Source organism: Alosa alosa, chromosome 2 (genome assembly GCF_017589495.1).
Source record: "Alosa alosa isolate M-15738 ecotype Scorff River chromosome 2, AALO_Geno_1.1, whole genome shotgun sequence".
Classification (NCBI taxonomy): Eukaryota; Metazoa; Chordata; class Actinopteri; order Clupeiformes; family Clupeidae; genus Alosa; species Alosa alosa.
The window spans coordinates 21,304,399-21,317,639 of NC_063190.1; the positions used below are offsets into that span (position 1 = coordinate 21,304,399).

The 13,241-nt window shown below is 38.7% G+C and overlaps 2 protein-coding genes across 5 annotated transcripts; both read left to right on the plus strand.

Annotated features, from left to right (window-relative positions):
- Positions 1–240: 240 nt before the first annotated feature.
- Positions 241–4,535, plus strand: LOC125291095 (claudin-15-like). 3 transcript variants are annotated; one of them, XM_048237640.1, is made up of 5 exons: positions 241–685; positions 3,023–3,187; positions 3,283–3,364; positions 3,588–3,698; positions 3,919–4,535. In XM_048237640.1, the coding sequence occupies exons 1-5, from the start codon at positions 460–462 to the stop codon at positions 4,016–4,018; spliced, it is 684 nt and encodes a 227-aa protein (XP_048093597.1). In that variant the 5' UTR covers positions 241–459; the 3' UTR covers positions 4,019–4,535. The 3 variants fall into 3 exon arrangements, with proteins under 3 accessions (XP_048093597.1, XP_048093599.1, XP_048093598.1); XM_048237641.1 differs by lacking the exon at positions 241–685 and adding an exon at positions 1,760–2,338; XM_048237642.1 differs by lacking the exon at positions 3,919–4,535 and having other exon boundaries at positions 3,588–3,702.
- Positions 4,536–7,728: 3,193 nt separating this feature from the next.
- LOC125291097 (claudin-15-like) lies at positions 7,729–12,407 on the plus strand. 2 transcript variants are annotated; one of them, XM_048237643.1, is made up of 6 exons: positions 7,729–7,811; positions 9,280–9,500; positions 11,470–11,634; positions 11,712–11,793; positions 12,070–12,180; positions 12,267–12,407. In XM_048237643.1, exons 2-6 carry the CDS (start codon positions 9,284–9,286, stop codon positions 12,361–12,363), a joined length of 672 nt encoding a protein of 223 aa, XP_048093600.1. In that variant the 5' UTR covers positions 7,729–7,811; positions 9,280–9,283; the 3' UTR covers positions 12,364–12,407. The 2 variants fall into 2 exon arrangements, with proteins under 2 accessions (XP_048093600.1, XP_048093601.1); XM_048237644.1 differs by lacking the exons at positions 7,729–7,811; positions 12,070–12,180 and having other exon boundaries at positions 9,163–9,500.
- Positions 12,408–13,241: the final 834 nt, after the last annotated feature.

Sequence of the window (13,241 nt, forward strand, 5' to 3'; positions counted from 1 at the left end):
TCCTTTGGGGGTCCAATTCAGCGGGGGGCTACAGATCAAAACGAAAACGATGGTTCCATGCTATCCATGTGGGGTTACATGTCCACCAAGTTTCGTGTACCCCGGTCTTTCAGTGTCCCGGGAATCATTGACGGAAATTTGGGCATGCGAAAAAAAAAAAAAAAAAAAAAAAAAAAATGACTAAACCTATATGACCGCCGCTTCGCTGCGCGGCGGTCATAATAATACTGCAAGTCCTGCTATCCATACCTTGCACGTGGATGGGCATGGCTGGGGCGGGAACAGCACATAGTAGCTGTGGGCTAGTCAGTGGTTCATCCAAGTTGTTGATGAATAGGCTTATATGAAAGAAAAAAAATCAAGTTTTTGCATCTACAAGATTACTGTAGTCATCACATTCAAATAAGGTGCACAGGTGTAGAATTCAACACCAGACGACTGCAGTCCGTTAGAGTAGTCATGAATACTAGTACCAAGGAAATATTACAAGTTGTGGTGCTTTTAGTGGGGTTTGTGAGTACAATAATGGCTTTTATTTCATTATATCATCCATACTGGAAGGAATCGACCAACTATGGCAGTGCCATTACAACTGCCACCATCTACGAGAACCTTTGGATGTCCTGTGCCACTGATACAAATACCAACGACTGCTTTGATTTTCAGTCGCTGCTGGCCTTACCAGGTATGTTGTTGACGTTATCATTTTTATCACTGATATTCATACAATGATAATCACAATGACAAAGATTTTTTTAAAGAGAAAATAATGTCCATTATCTATGGGTTTGCTATATACTACAATATCTCATTCTCACTATAATAGATTATTATCGGTGTATGTGTATATGTTATTTTAAAGGTATATTCATCTGCTGTTGGTTATATTGAGCATATATTTGTCTTTACTGAGTTATTTTTGCTCTTACAAAGCCAGTGAGTGATGCAAGACTGCCAATTATGCGTCACTGAGCTTTTTGGTTCTTTGGCAATACTAGCAAAGTTTCATTATGAGTCTATGTAAAGATGCAAGAAAATGCTAGCCTGGCAGGCCATCCTATATCATAAAATGCCTTTATTTCTTTAAACAACAAACTTGAATAGTAATCTCATGTAAAATGTTAGACCAACTATGGTTCTAAATGTATACATCTACAAATGCTGAAAATATATTCGACATCATAGTAACGTGTATTAGTCAGGTCCTTCTCAACACAACAGTACACTGTACAACAGTACAGTATAGAATGATGTTCTCTAGGTAAGAAACTTACAATACCAAAGTTGTTAATATATTGTCTGTGGAGCTCTGTCAGACATTGTCAGACATATTGGTCCCTATGAGAGAATGTAATATTTCATAATAATAACAACGTTGTTCAATGTGGGCCACCTATTAGTGCAGGGTCCTTCCAATTATTCAACGTTCCTCCTTCAACTGACTGATGTGAACAAAATAAGATGAACAGGGAGATGCAAATATGTCAAAATCCATGATATCAGTGAAGTGTTCTAAAAGGAAATGTGTTCGTTATCACTGTGGGTGTGTGTGTGTGGGGGCGATAAAAGGATGACCCGGGCTACTTTATTAACTTCTTATCAATTTTTATGTGTACTGTCAGATGTGGAGCAGAGTTAGCTTAACGAGCAGTTTCAGAAAACGTAGGGCCTATGAGAGGATTTCAGCCTCGTTTTTGTTTTTCAATGATTGATAGCGATACGCTGTCATCACGTTTAGAACCACAGCCGAGATGCTGTGGCTAGGCTGAACATTGAACTGCCGTGCTGTTCAAGGCTTTGATAAATTGTCTACCTGTTACATTTGTGTGGTCTCGGTTGGGATGGAAACGAAAAAGTGGTGAGGAAGGGCGGTACTTTCAAAAGGGCATGAGAGGAATTAATCATTGACCGTTAAATATTTGCGAGCATCAACAAACTCAATGTTTTTGAAATTAAATGTCGAAGCGCATTGTTTAAATTGCGACTCAATGCTTTGAAGAAAAGGTGCGGGCAAACCAAAGCGCAACAAACAGACCGCGCAAAGGGATTTCTTGCTTGAGAAGAAGGCAAGGTTGTGGAACTGGGTTCTTAAACATCTCGATATCAATCAGCGGTACGGACATGAATCCAATTGTGGAAGCAGTGGCATTTCTTCTGGCTTTTCTTGGCTGGATAATGGTTGGCGTGGCTCTGCCAAATCGGTACTGGAGGGTATCCACTGTAGACGGCAATGTTATCACGACCTCGACTATTTACGAGAACCTGTGGATGTCCTGCGCAACGGACTCCACGGGAGTCCACAATTGCCGTGATTTTCCGTCATTGCTCGCCCTTTCTGGTACGTAAAAACATAATGTAGACTTAATGGACAACATGAGTTGGTACATTAATCGTGCCCTTAAGAACCTCATCACGTTATCCGTACTTCTCAGTGCTGTACCAGGATGAACTTACGTCCATGAGAATATTAGCCTACAAATGATTCAGTTTCTCATCTTCACCCACAGACGCGCAATTGTTTTTCGAGATGCCAAGTACAAAATCAACTGTGACGTTGTCAAATAAAGTGGGCATTCGTTTTTGGAGTCTTTTAACGAGGTTTTGTCTTCATCCAAGATTTTTCAGTGACTTTATGAACTCACCTTTCATAATGATGAAAATATGGGATGTGGGAGGAAATTAATCCAAGATGGTCTGTGTTTGTGGCTGTGCCCACAATAAATAATTGTTTTAGAAAATATTTTTTTAGAAAACTTGTTTATGTTTATAGGTTTTCTTATGATCTTATCTAGGAACTGGCCACCTGTTAGGTTAGTACATTCGACATTACACACACGCGCGCCCGCGCACACACACACACACACGCACACACACTCACACACGCACACACCACACACACTCAAAAGTGCAGAGAGAAACGAGGTTTCGAGGAACGAGGTTTTCAAAAATACAAAACTTTGTTCTTTTAGGCTCTTTATCGATAATTTGTTTAGGTTTTTCATTGTTATCTCCTTTCATTAAGGTTACATCCAGGCATCCCGTGCGCTCATGATTGCCTCAATTGTAATGGGTTTTTTTGGGATCATCGCAACCCTGGTGGGCATGCAGTGTTCAAAGGTGGCTGGAGACAACTATGTACTGAAAGGACGGATTGCTGGAATCGGTGGAGTATTCTTCTTACTTCAAGGTACCACCTAATGGCTGAATGTTTACGTGAATGTAGGCCTACAACAACTTTTTGCAACTGATATGATTATGCCCTTAATGTTTTGCCTGCCCTAGGTCTGTGTACAATGATTGCAGTTTCGTGGTATGCTTTCAACATCACTCAAGAGTTCTTTAATCCAGTGTATCCAGGAACAAAGTAAGAAGTATTTCCTAAACTTTATTTTTGGAAAATACGTATGAACAAATCAAGCAACATCTCCAACCAAGGCCCGTACATGGCTGAATAGCTCTCTGTATTGAAAAAACTGCATTCATAGTGGAGACAAATATTTTCTAGATCTGTTATCGATTTATATGGGTTCATATCTTATTTAATATGCTATATTCATAACATTGTGTACATCTTGTGTGTGCTTTAGGTATGAAATTGGACAGGGTCTCTACATTGGCTGGTCCTCCGCCACCCTGGCTCTCTGTGGCGGCTGTTGTCTACTGTGTTCGTGCAAACTGGAGTCTACTAACGAGAAAGTGTGAGTTAATAAGTTAATCAGTCATCTATAGATCTTAGACAAAAAACAAAACAGTCTTTAGTCTGACCAACATTCTTCTTGATCCTACCTTTTGTGTATTTAACAAAAAGCTTTTGTGTGTCCTGCTTGCTTTAAAATATGTTCTTTACCTTAAAGGATGCTAAGTGTTCTGTTTGTCTTCTGTTCAGTGTACTAAATGAAATGTTTTCTCCTTTCCTAGGCCATACCCATACCAGCCTCCTACTCAATTAACAACTTATTCTGGTCCAGTAATGTCCCAGGGGCCGCCCAGTCAATATGTCAGAAATGCTTATGTATAATGTCTGACGCAGTGTGAGGATGTAAATTGCCATAACAACACATGAACAGCAAAACAACCATGCAAAAAGAATGCCAAAACGTCTCTTCTTCATCAAACGTCTGTTTATTACATTCGTAAAATCAAACCTTTTCAGTTTTGTTGACTTTTTGTAAATAATACCCATGCTGGCTATGGAGGGGAACTATGCAAGAGATACAATTCATGTCTTAATTGTTTTTCATGTTGTTATATTATTTTGCTTTATAGGTGTTGTCTTAATCATAAAAAAAATAAAAGGATGAATTGTTTTATTCATTACATTTCATTTAATTTACCTTCCTGAAGAAGTTGCCTTGTTGGTAATTGAAGATGACCTGAAACTTAAGCTGAACAAATCAAACAATGCTTTTTTTAATAGTATTTGAGTTATATAAATACACTGTACATATAAAGATTCTTTTATACCAAGACCTTTGGATATCTAATGTTTTTAATTGTGTATCTAAGTGCTTTCATAATCTAGTTTGGACGTTGAATGTGCCAGCCTTAAATAAATAGATATTTCATAAACAACACATTTTTGGTGCAAGCTGTTTATGTCTGTTCTGGTTTTCATATGCAAGCAGTACTTTGGCCACACACCTCCTTAATGTATGTGATATTTGGTGAACCATAATCATGCGCCATAAAGGCTTTCAAGGACAGTACTACTCTACCCCTTGTGATTTCTCGGAGTCAGACTCCTCAAAGATGGTTGTTATATACAGTGAGGTACACCCCACCCCCAGTCACCTTTGCTGTTTAGGTCATTCCTGTGAGGTCATAAAATCTGCTTTCAGGACAAACAAAAACAAGGCTTAGCCTCTCTAGGCTGCTGACTGAGGTCCAACAAGCTCATTTTCTTTTTTATGTCAAACACTGCATTGGACATTTTCACAGTGCATGGTATATTCACCCTAGCATGGTATGCAACAAATGTTTATTCAAGCAGTGCCTGACTGTTGGATTTACAGGTAATGGCAAGCACATATTTAACATTTAATGTGTCGAAGCATTCACATACATAGTTCCCCATGCACTTCAGACAAAAAGTAGTAGAATGGGTGATGCTAAGACAACCGCAGCATTTGCATATGTTGTGGACATGTTTCATTTATCGGTAGCTATGTAAAGCATTGATTTGGATGCCATTATCATGGAATTTGTACCCAGTAGCAAGACTAGAGTAATGCAATTATTGTATCTGGAGGCACGTTTATTACCAAATGAACTTGATGATCTCTGTAGATGCTGATCCAAGGTGCAATACTCTACTCCACAGCTCCCAGACCACAGAACACTATGACTATTCTAACACTGTGGGACTCCCTCCATGATAGACACTGCCTTCACACCCAGACATGAAAAGGTCAGTCTCTTTAGACAAATAAACTGACATTAAATGGAATACAATTCACTGTGCTTTGATTAAACATCAACATAATCAAAGCAGGCATTGAAATGAAATAAAAAAAAAATCAATTAAAGGGTGACATCTTCATATTTTACATGAGTGTAGCGTTTGTCCAATCAAGCATGTTGATTTTGGATCCAATTTGTAATCATTGTTTAAATGCATCAATAGGTAACACCCTACCGCACATTGATTGCCTCAAATGAGCCCTAGCCTCCCCGCTCAATCAATAACTTGGTAAATATTTGACAGAACATGACCTATATAGTGATAGATAGGCTCCCAATATTTAGACTACAGGAAACCGTCAAAGTGCTTGTTGTCAAAGTGCTTGGAGGGACCACTCGAAGGTCAGTGATGATCTCTCATATTAACCTTTGAATCATACTAATAAAATCAGATCAGCTGGGCTAAGCTTACAAATTAATCGTGAACCTAGATTTCCCTTACTTGTGAAAGTACTACTACTTGTGTTATTTTTCATGTTGACAATGATGATTATCAGTAGTAGTAATCTGTGTTTACACACAAATCTGTGTTTACACAGGATTACTAATAAATACTCCAGGAAATAAAGTTCTAGAAAGGGTGATGTTTGAAAAGAGAAGAGGTTTTATGTTCAAAGTTTCTAAACAAACTCACTTAATTCCTGGATAGAGTGGGTCAAAAAACTCCTGAGTGATGGTGAAAGCATACCAAGACACTGCAACCATTGTACATAGGCCTAAAGGAAAAAAATGGTCAGTTCTTTGAAAACGGCTAACAACTGCAACATGGGAATGTTCTCCACTTTTTCCTTACCCTGCAATAGGAAGCATAATCCACCAAGAGTCACAATTCTTCCCTTAAGGATGTAGTTATCTCCTCCCGTGATTTGAGCACTGCATACCAAACAAGGTTGAGATGATCCCAAATGTTCCCAACACTATAGCCGAAATCATAAATGCTCGACATGCCTGAATATAACCTTATCAACACACAAACAAACAAACAAAAACGTGACAAAAAAACAGACATACCGTTTTATCCTTCATATGTTATATGCTTGTAAAGTAAACTGAGATACATGATCCGTCGGTTTATGTCTGTTCTGGTTTTCATATGCAAGCAGTACTTTGGCCACACACCTCCTTAATGTATGTGATATATGGTGAACCATAATCATGCGCCATAAAGGCTTTCAAGGACAGCACTACTCTACCCCTTGTGATTTCTCGGAGTCAGACTCCTCAAAGATGGTTGTTATATACAGTGAGGTACACCCCACCCCCAGTCACCTTTGCTGTTTAGGTCATTCCTGTGAGGTCATAAAATCTGCTTTCAGGACAAACAAAAACAAGGCTTAGCCTCTCTAGGCTGCTGACTGAGGTCCAACAAGCTCATTTTCTTTTTTATGTCAAACACTGCATTGGACATTTTCACAGTGCATGGTATATTCACCCTAGCATGGTATGCAACAAAGGTTTATTCAAGCAGTGCCTGACTGGTGGATTTACAGGTAATGGCAAGCACATATTTAACATTTAATGTGTCGAAGCACTCACATACATAGTTCCCCATGCACTTCAGACAAAAAGTAGTAGAATGGGTGATGCTAAGACAACCGCAGCATTTGCATATGTTGTGGACATGTTTCATTTATCGGTAGCTATGTAAAGCATTGATTTGGATGCCATTATCATGGAATTTGTACCCAGTAGCAAGACTAGAGTAATGCATTTATTGTATCTGGAGGCACGTTTATTACCAAATGAACTTGATGATCTCTGTAGATGCTGATCCAAGGTGCAATACTCTACTCCACAGCTCCCCGACCACAGAACACTATGACTATTCTAACACTGTGGGACTCCCTCCATGATAGACACTGCCTTCACACCCAGACATGAAAAGGTCAGTCTCTTTAGACAAATAAACTGACATTAAATGGAATACAATTCACTGTGCTTTGATTAAACATCAACATAATCAAAGCAGGCATTGAAATGAAATGAAAAAAAAAATCAATTAAAGGGTGACATCTTCATATTTTACATGAGTGTAGCGTTTGTCCAATCAAGCATGTTGATTTTGGATCCAATTTGTAATCATTGGTTTAAATGCATCAATAGGTAACACCCTACCGCACATTGATTGCCTCAAATGAGCCCTAGCCTCCCCGCTCAATCAATAACTTGGTAAATATTTGACAGAACATGACCTATATAGTGATAGATAGGCTCCCAATATTTAGACTACAGGAAACCGTCAAAGTGCTTGTTGTCAAAGTGCTTGAGGGACCACTCGAGGGTCAGTGATGATCTCTCATATTAACCTTTGAATCATACTAATAAAATCAGATCAGCTGGGCTAAGCTTACATCTGTAGGTTGAGATGATCCCAAATGTTCCCAACACTATAGCGAAATCATAAATGCTTTCGACATGCCTGAATATAACCTTATCAACACACAAACAAACAAACAAAAGCGTGACAAAAAACAGACATACCGTTTTATCCTTCATATGTTATATGCTTGTAAAGTAAACTGAGATACATGATCCGTCGGTTTATGTCTGTTCTGGTTTTTCATATGCAAGCAGTACTTTGGCCACACACCTCCTTAATGTATGTGATATATGGTGAACCATAATCATGCGCCATAAAGGCTTTCAAAGGACAGCACTACTCTACCCCTTGTGATTTCTCGGAGTCAGACTCCTCAAAGATGGTTGTTATATACAGTGAGGTACACCCCACCCCCAGTCACCTTTGCTGTTTAGGTCATTCCTGTGAGGTCATAAAATCTGCTTTCAGGACAAACAAAAACAAGGCTTAGCCTCTCTAGGCTGCTGACTGAGGTCCAACAAGCTCATTTTCTTTTTTATGTCAAACACTGCATTGGACATTTTCACAGTGCATGGTATATTCACCCTAGCATGGTATGCAACAAAGGTTTATTCAAGCAGTGCCTGACTGGTGGATTTACAGGTAATGGCAAGCACATATTTAACATTTAATGTGTCGAAGCACTCACATACATAGTTCCCCATGCACTTCAGACAAAAGTAGTAGAATGGGTGATGCTAAGACAACGCAGCATTTGCATATGTTGTGGACATGTTTCATTTATCGGTAGCTATGTAAAGCATTGATTTGGATGCCATTATCATGGAATTTGTACCCAGTAGCAAGACTAGAGTAATGCATTTATTGTATCTGGAGGCACGTTTATTACCAAATGAACTTGATGATCTCTGTAGATGCTGATCCAAGGTGCAATACTCTACTCCACAGCTCCCCGACCACAGAACACTATGACTATTCTAACACTGTGGGACTCCCTCCATGATAGACACTGCCTTCACACCCAGACATGAAAAGGTCAGTCTCTTTAGACAAATAAACTGACATTAAATGGAATACAATTCACTGTGCTTTGATTAAACATCAACATAATCAAAGCAGGCATTGAAATGAAATAAAAAAAAATCAATTAAAGGGTGACATCTTCATATTTTACATGAGTGTAGCGTTTGTCCAATCAAGCATGTTGATTTTGGATCCAATTTGTAATCATTGGCTAAATGCATCAATAGGTAACACCCTACCGCACATTGATTGCCTCAAATGAGCCCTAGCCTCCCCGCTCAATCAATAACTTGGTAAATATTTGACAGAACATGACGTATATAGTGATAGATAGGCTCCCAATATTTAGACTACAGGAAACCGTCAAAGTGCTTGTTGTCAAAGTGCTTGGAGGGACCACTCGAGGGTCAGTGATGATCTCTCATATTAACCTTTGAATCATACTAATAAAATCAGATCAGCTGGGCTAAGCTTACAAAAATGAGAGACATTTCGGAAGTTGCGGCTCTTTGTTTCGGCTTTCTGGGCTGGGCAACGATCGGAATATCTTTGCAAGACAAATACTGGAGGGAGTCGACCACAGAGGGTAGTGTCATTACTACCTCCACGATCTATGGAAATCTATGGATGTCATGCGCCAGCGATTCATTGGGAGTTTATAATTGTCATGATTTTCAGTCGATGCTTGCGCTTCCTGGTAAGATTGATGAAACAATGCAAACTCGCAAATAGTAGGCTACTATTTGCATTTTAAAAGTGATTGATTGTGTTTATTGTTATGCTGTCCATGGTTTTGTAAATAAACAGATTGGAGACTGGATGGAAAAAATAAAATAGTAGATCAATAACAATGTTACTGTTACTTCCATTATATATTTTTCCATTATATATTTTTACTGTTAATTACAGGCTAGATAAGCCTATAACAAACACCTTTAATCTAAATTGCTAAGTTAGGCCTATCTGGTATACGTTTTATGACATGCATTAGGCATGCATTTCAAGAGCACACAAAACATTAAGATATATGTCAAGTCAAGTCAAGTCAAGTTTATTTATATAGCGCATTTCATACACAGAGGTCATTCAATGTGCTTTACATAAACAAAACCAAACAATAATAACAAATAAAAGCATAGAAAGGCAAAAGTAGTAAAAAAAGTAATAAAAGACAAGGTAGAATAATTATCAAGGCAGATTCAGAATGTATAACTCGCCACAGTTAGCAGAAAGCATGTGAGAGCAGTTTGGTCTTAAAGGAATTATCCGGAGTAAAATGCACTTTAGATCAATTCACGGATGATTGGGAGTACATACGTTGAGTTGACATCAAAATCATGTCATTCGGATGTGTTTTGAGAGTTCGATTTTACCGTTTTTAGTCAAAACTCGTTAGCCTGTTAGTGACCAGGGCATGTCATTTTGCCGCTACAAAACGCTATTTTTATACCTCTTCTACAGTTCCAATCAACATTACACTTACGTGGTAGTGAGTAGAGGGTCCCTAAAGCCAAACCGAAGTATCCCGAGGTCTTTATGTGGTCAGATAGAGAGTCCAGAATGAATTTCATCAAGCCAGTACCTTTCCGGAAATGTTGCCATCTTTGCTGCCATCTTCAGGGGAAAGTCTGTAGTAACACGCTCTGGAAATTCACAAAAAAAAAACAGTCCAGTATGTCTTTCGAAATTGAAATGAAGTTGTATGGACTGGACTATGTTTTTTTAAAAAGCTTAATTTTAAATTGTGAATTTCCAGAGCATGTTACTCCACACTCAGCAATCGACTCCTACAGACTTTCCCCTGAAGATGGCAACATTTGGAAAGGTACTGGCTTGATGAAATTCATTCTGGACTCTCTATCCGACCACATAAAGACCTCGGGATACTTCGGTTTGGCTTTAGGGACCCTCTACTCACTACCACGTAAGTGTAATGTTGTTTGGAACTGTAGAAGAGGTATAAAAATAGCGTTTGTAGATCTAAAATGACATGCCCGGTCACTTCCAGGCTAACGAAGTTTTGACTAAAACGGTAAAATCGAACTTTCTCGAAACACATCCGAATGACATGATTTGGATGTCAACTCAACGTATGTACTCCCAATCATCCGTAAATTGATCTAAAGTGCATTTTACTCCGGATAATTCCTTTAAGTCTAGATTGGTTAATTAAAAGCTTTTTATCAAATGATAATATTGCATGCTATAGGCTAATCAAATAAACTGAAAATATGATATCTGTAGGCCTATTGACTAAATTGGATAATGAATTTTATGATGCTCAATTATGAACTGCCAAGAACCTGATGTGGAAAAGGCAGAAAAGAGTACCGGCAGCTTTTTAAAAAGTTATGGTACAAAAAAAGTGGTAGTGGCGGTAGGCCTACTCAGTACTGTGATAGGCTACCGCCCAATACACTGGTTACATGCAGCTGAAATTTCTCTGTAGCATATCTGAACTATGTTGCTGATAAATGACTGGCGAAATGCTAAAGGACAGGAATAGACGATGAATACCTGACACCTATAAGGCCAGCTACCTACCTACCTACCTACCGACGGATCATGTATCTCAGTTTACTTTACAAGCATATAACATATGAAGGATAAAACGGTATGTCTGTTTTTTTGTCACGTTTTTGTTTGTTTGTTTGTGTGTTGATAAGGTTATATTCAGGCATGTCGAGCATTTATGATTTCGGCTATAGTGTTGGGAACATTTGGGATCATCTCAACCTTGTTTGGTATGCAGTGCTCAAATGCGGGAGGAGATAACTACATCCTTAAGGGAAGAATTGTGACTCTTGGTGGATTATGCTTCCTATTGCAGGGTAAGGAAAAAGTGGAGAACATTCCCATGTTGCAGTTGTTAGCCGTTTTCAAAGAACTGACCATTTTTTTCCTTTAGGCCTATGTACAATGGTTGCAGTGTCTTGGTATGCTTTCACCATCACTCAGGAGTTTTTTGACCCACTCTATCCAGGAATTAAGTGAGTTTGTTTAGAAACTTTGAACATAAAACCTCTTCTCTTTTCAAACATCACCCTTTCTAGAACTTTATTTCCTGGAGTATTTATTAGTAATCCTGTGTAAACACAGATTACTACTACTGATAATCATCATTGTCAACATGCAAAATAACACAAGTAGTAGTACTTTCACAAGTAAGGGAAATCTAGGTTCACGATTAATGACCTTGTGAAGGAACCTATTGAATTGAAGTTGCTAATTATTTGCTGAGTATTATCTGTATTGTATGTATGCAGGTATGAGATTGGAAAGGGTCTGTATATTGGCTGGAGCTCAGCTGTGCTTGCTCTCTGCAGTGGGTCCCTTTTGCTATGCACCTGCAACCTGGAGACAGCAGAAAACAAAATGTGTGTGTCTATCCATATTATGTTGTGAATACAACACTCATGCACATTTAAGTTTCCCCTTATACTCTCTTTTTTTTCTTCTGTAGAGCACTTCCACCCCAGCCCCACACAAGATCTCACAAGACCAGCAGATCTCTATCAGAGAGCACATGTAGTCAATATGAAAAGAATGCGTATGTCTGAAGGAGGAAGAGCTCATCAGGATTAAAACTGGCCTGATACATATATTCAGTTGTTTACCTGCACAATCCAAAAGTTATTTTATTCCAGAAAGGTTAGCTGTATTAGAAGTACCGGTACGCATGCGATGGAAACAATCTAATAAATATTTGTTGAGTGCAAGCCCAAAAATGCATAGAAGGTATACCATTATAACTGAATGTCTCTCTCAGTTGGGAATATTAAGGCACTGGATGTGACAGCTGGGGCCTGGTAGCCTTGCACAGAAGGCACTGTAATCAGGTCCGTCCATCTCTGTGTGTGTGTGTGTGTGTGTGTGTGTGTGTGTGTGTGTGTAAATATTTCTCATGGCTTGTTCCCCCTGTACACAATGGAAATGCTTTTATTGTGGAGGACGCAAAGGACTAATAAGAGGTAAAAACTATCTCCAAAGAGCTGTATCTACTGAAATGGTAATGTTTCACGATTCTCGAGAGATGTCTTCGGAAATTCAGGAAGTTGCATTGCTGGTTCTCTCAGTAACGACCCGCTACTGCTGTGCTCTATGGCTATGCTGGGTGAACGATTCCCCTATTACAAGTTCGTTTACCATCAAATTGACTTCATAGAGGTTATATTAAGGTAAACATCTTACATATTGCACCTTTAATATTACAAGATAGTGGTGATGTTAGTCACCTGGCTGCCCTGGATTTTATTATTAGGCTATATAGTAATTTTCAGATATTTCTTTATTTTCTAACATAACTTTGGCTTCGTATTCAAGACAACAGGAATCATTTATATATGTTGTCAAATACTGTTAACATTTTGTTTAGAGTATGTTCAAAAAGATATAACAACATTTCAGTGGGTGATTCTCATGAAGCTGTGGTTAACAT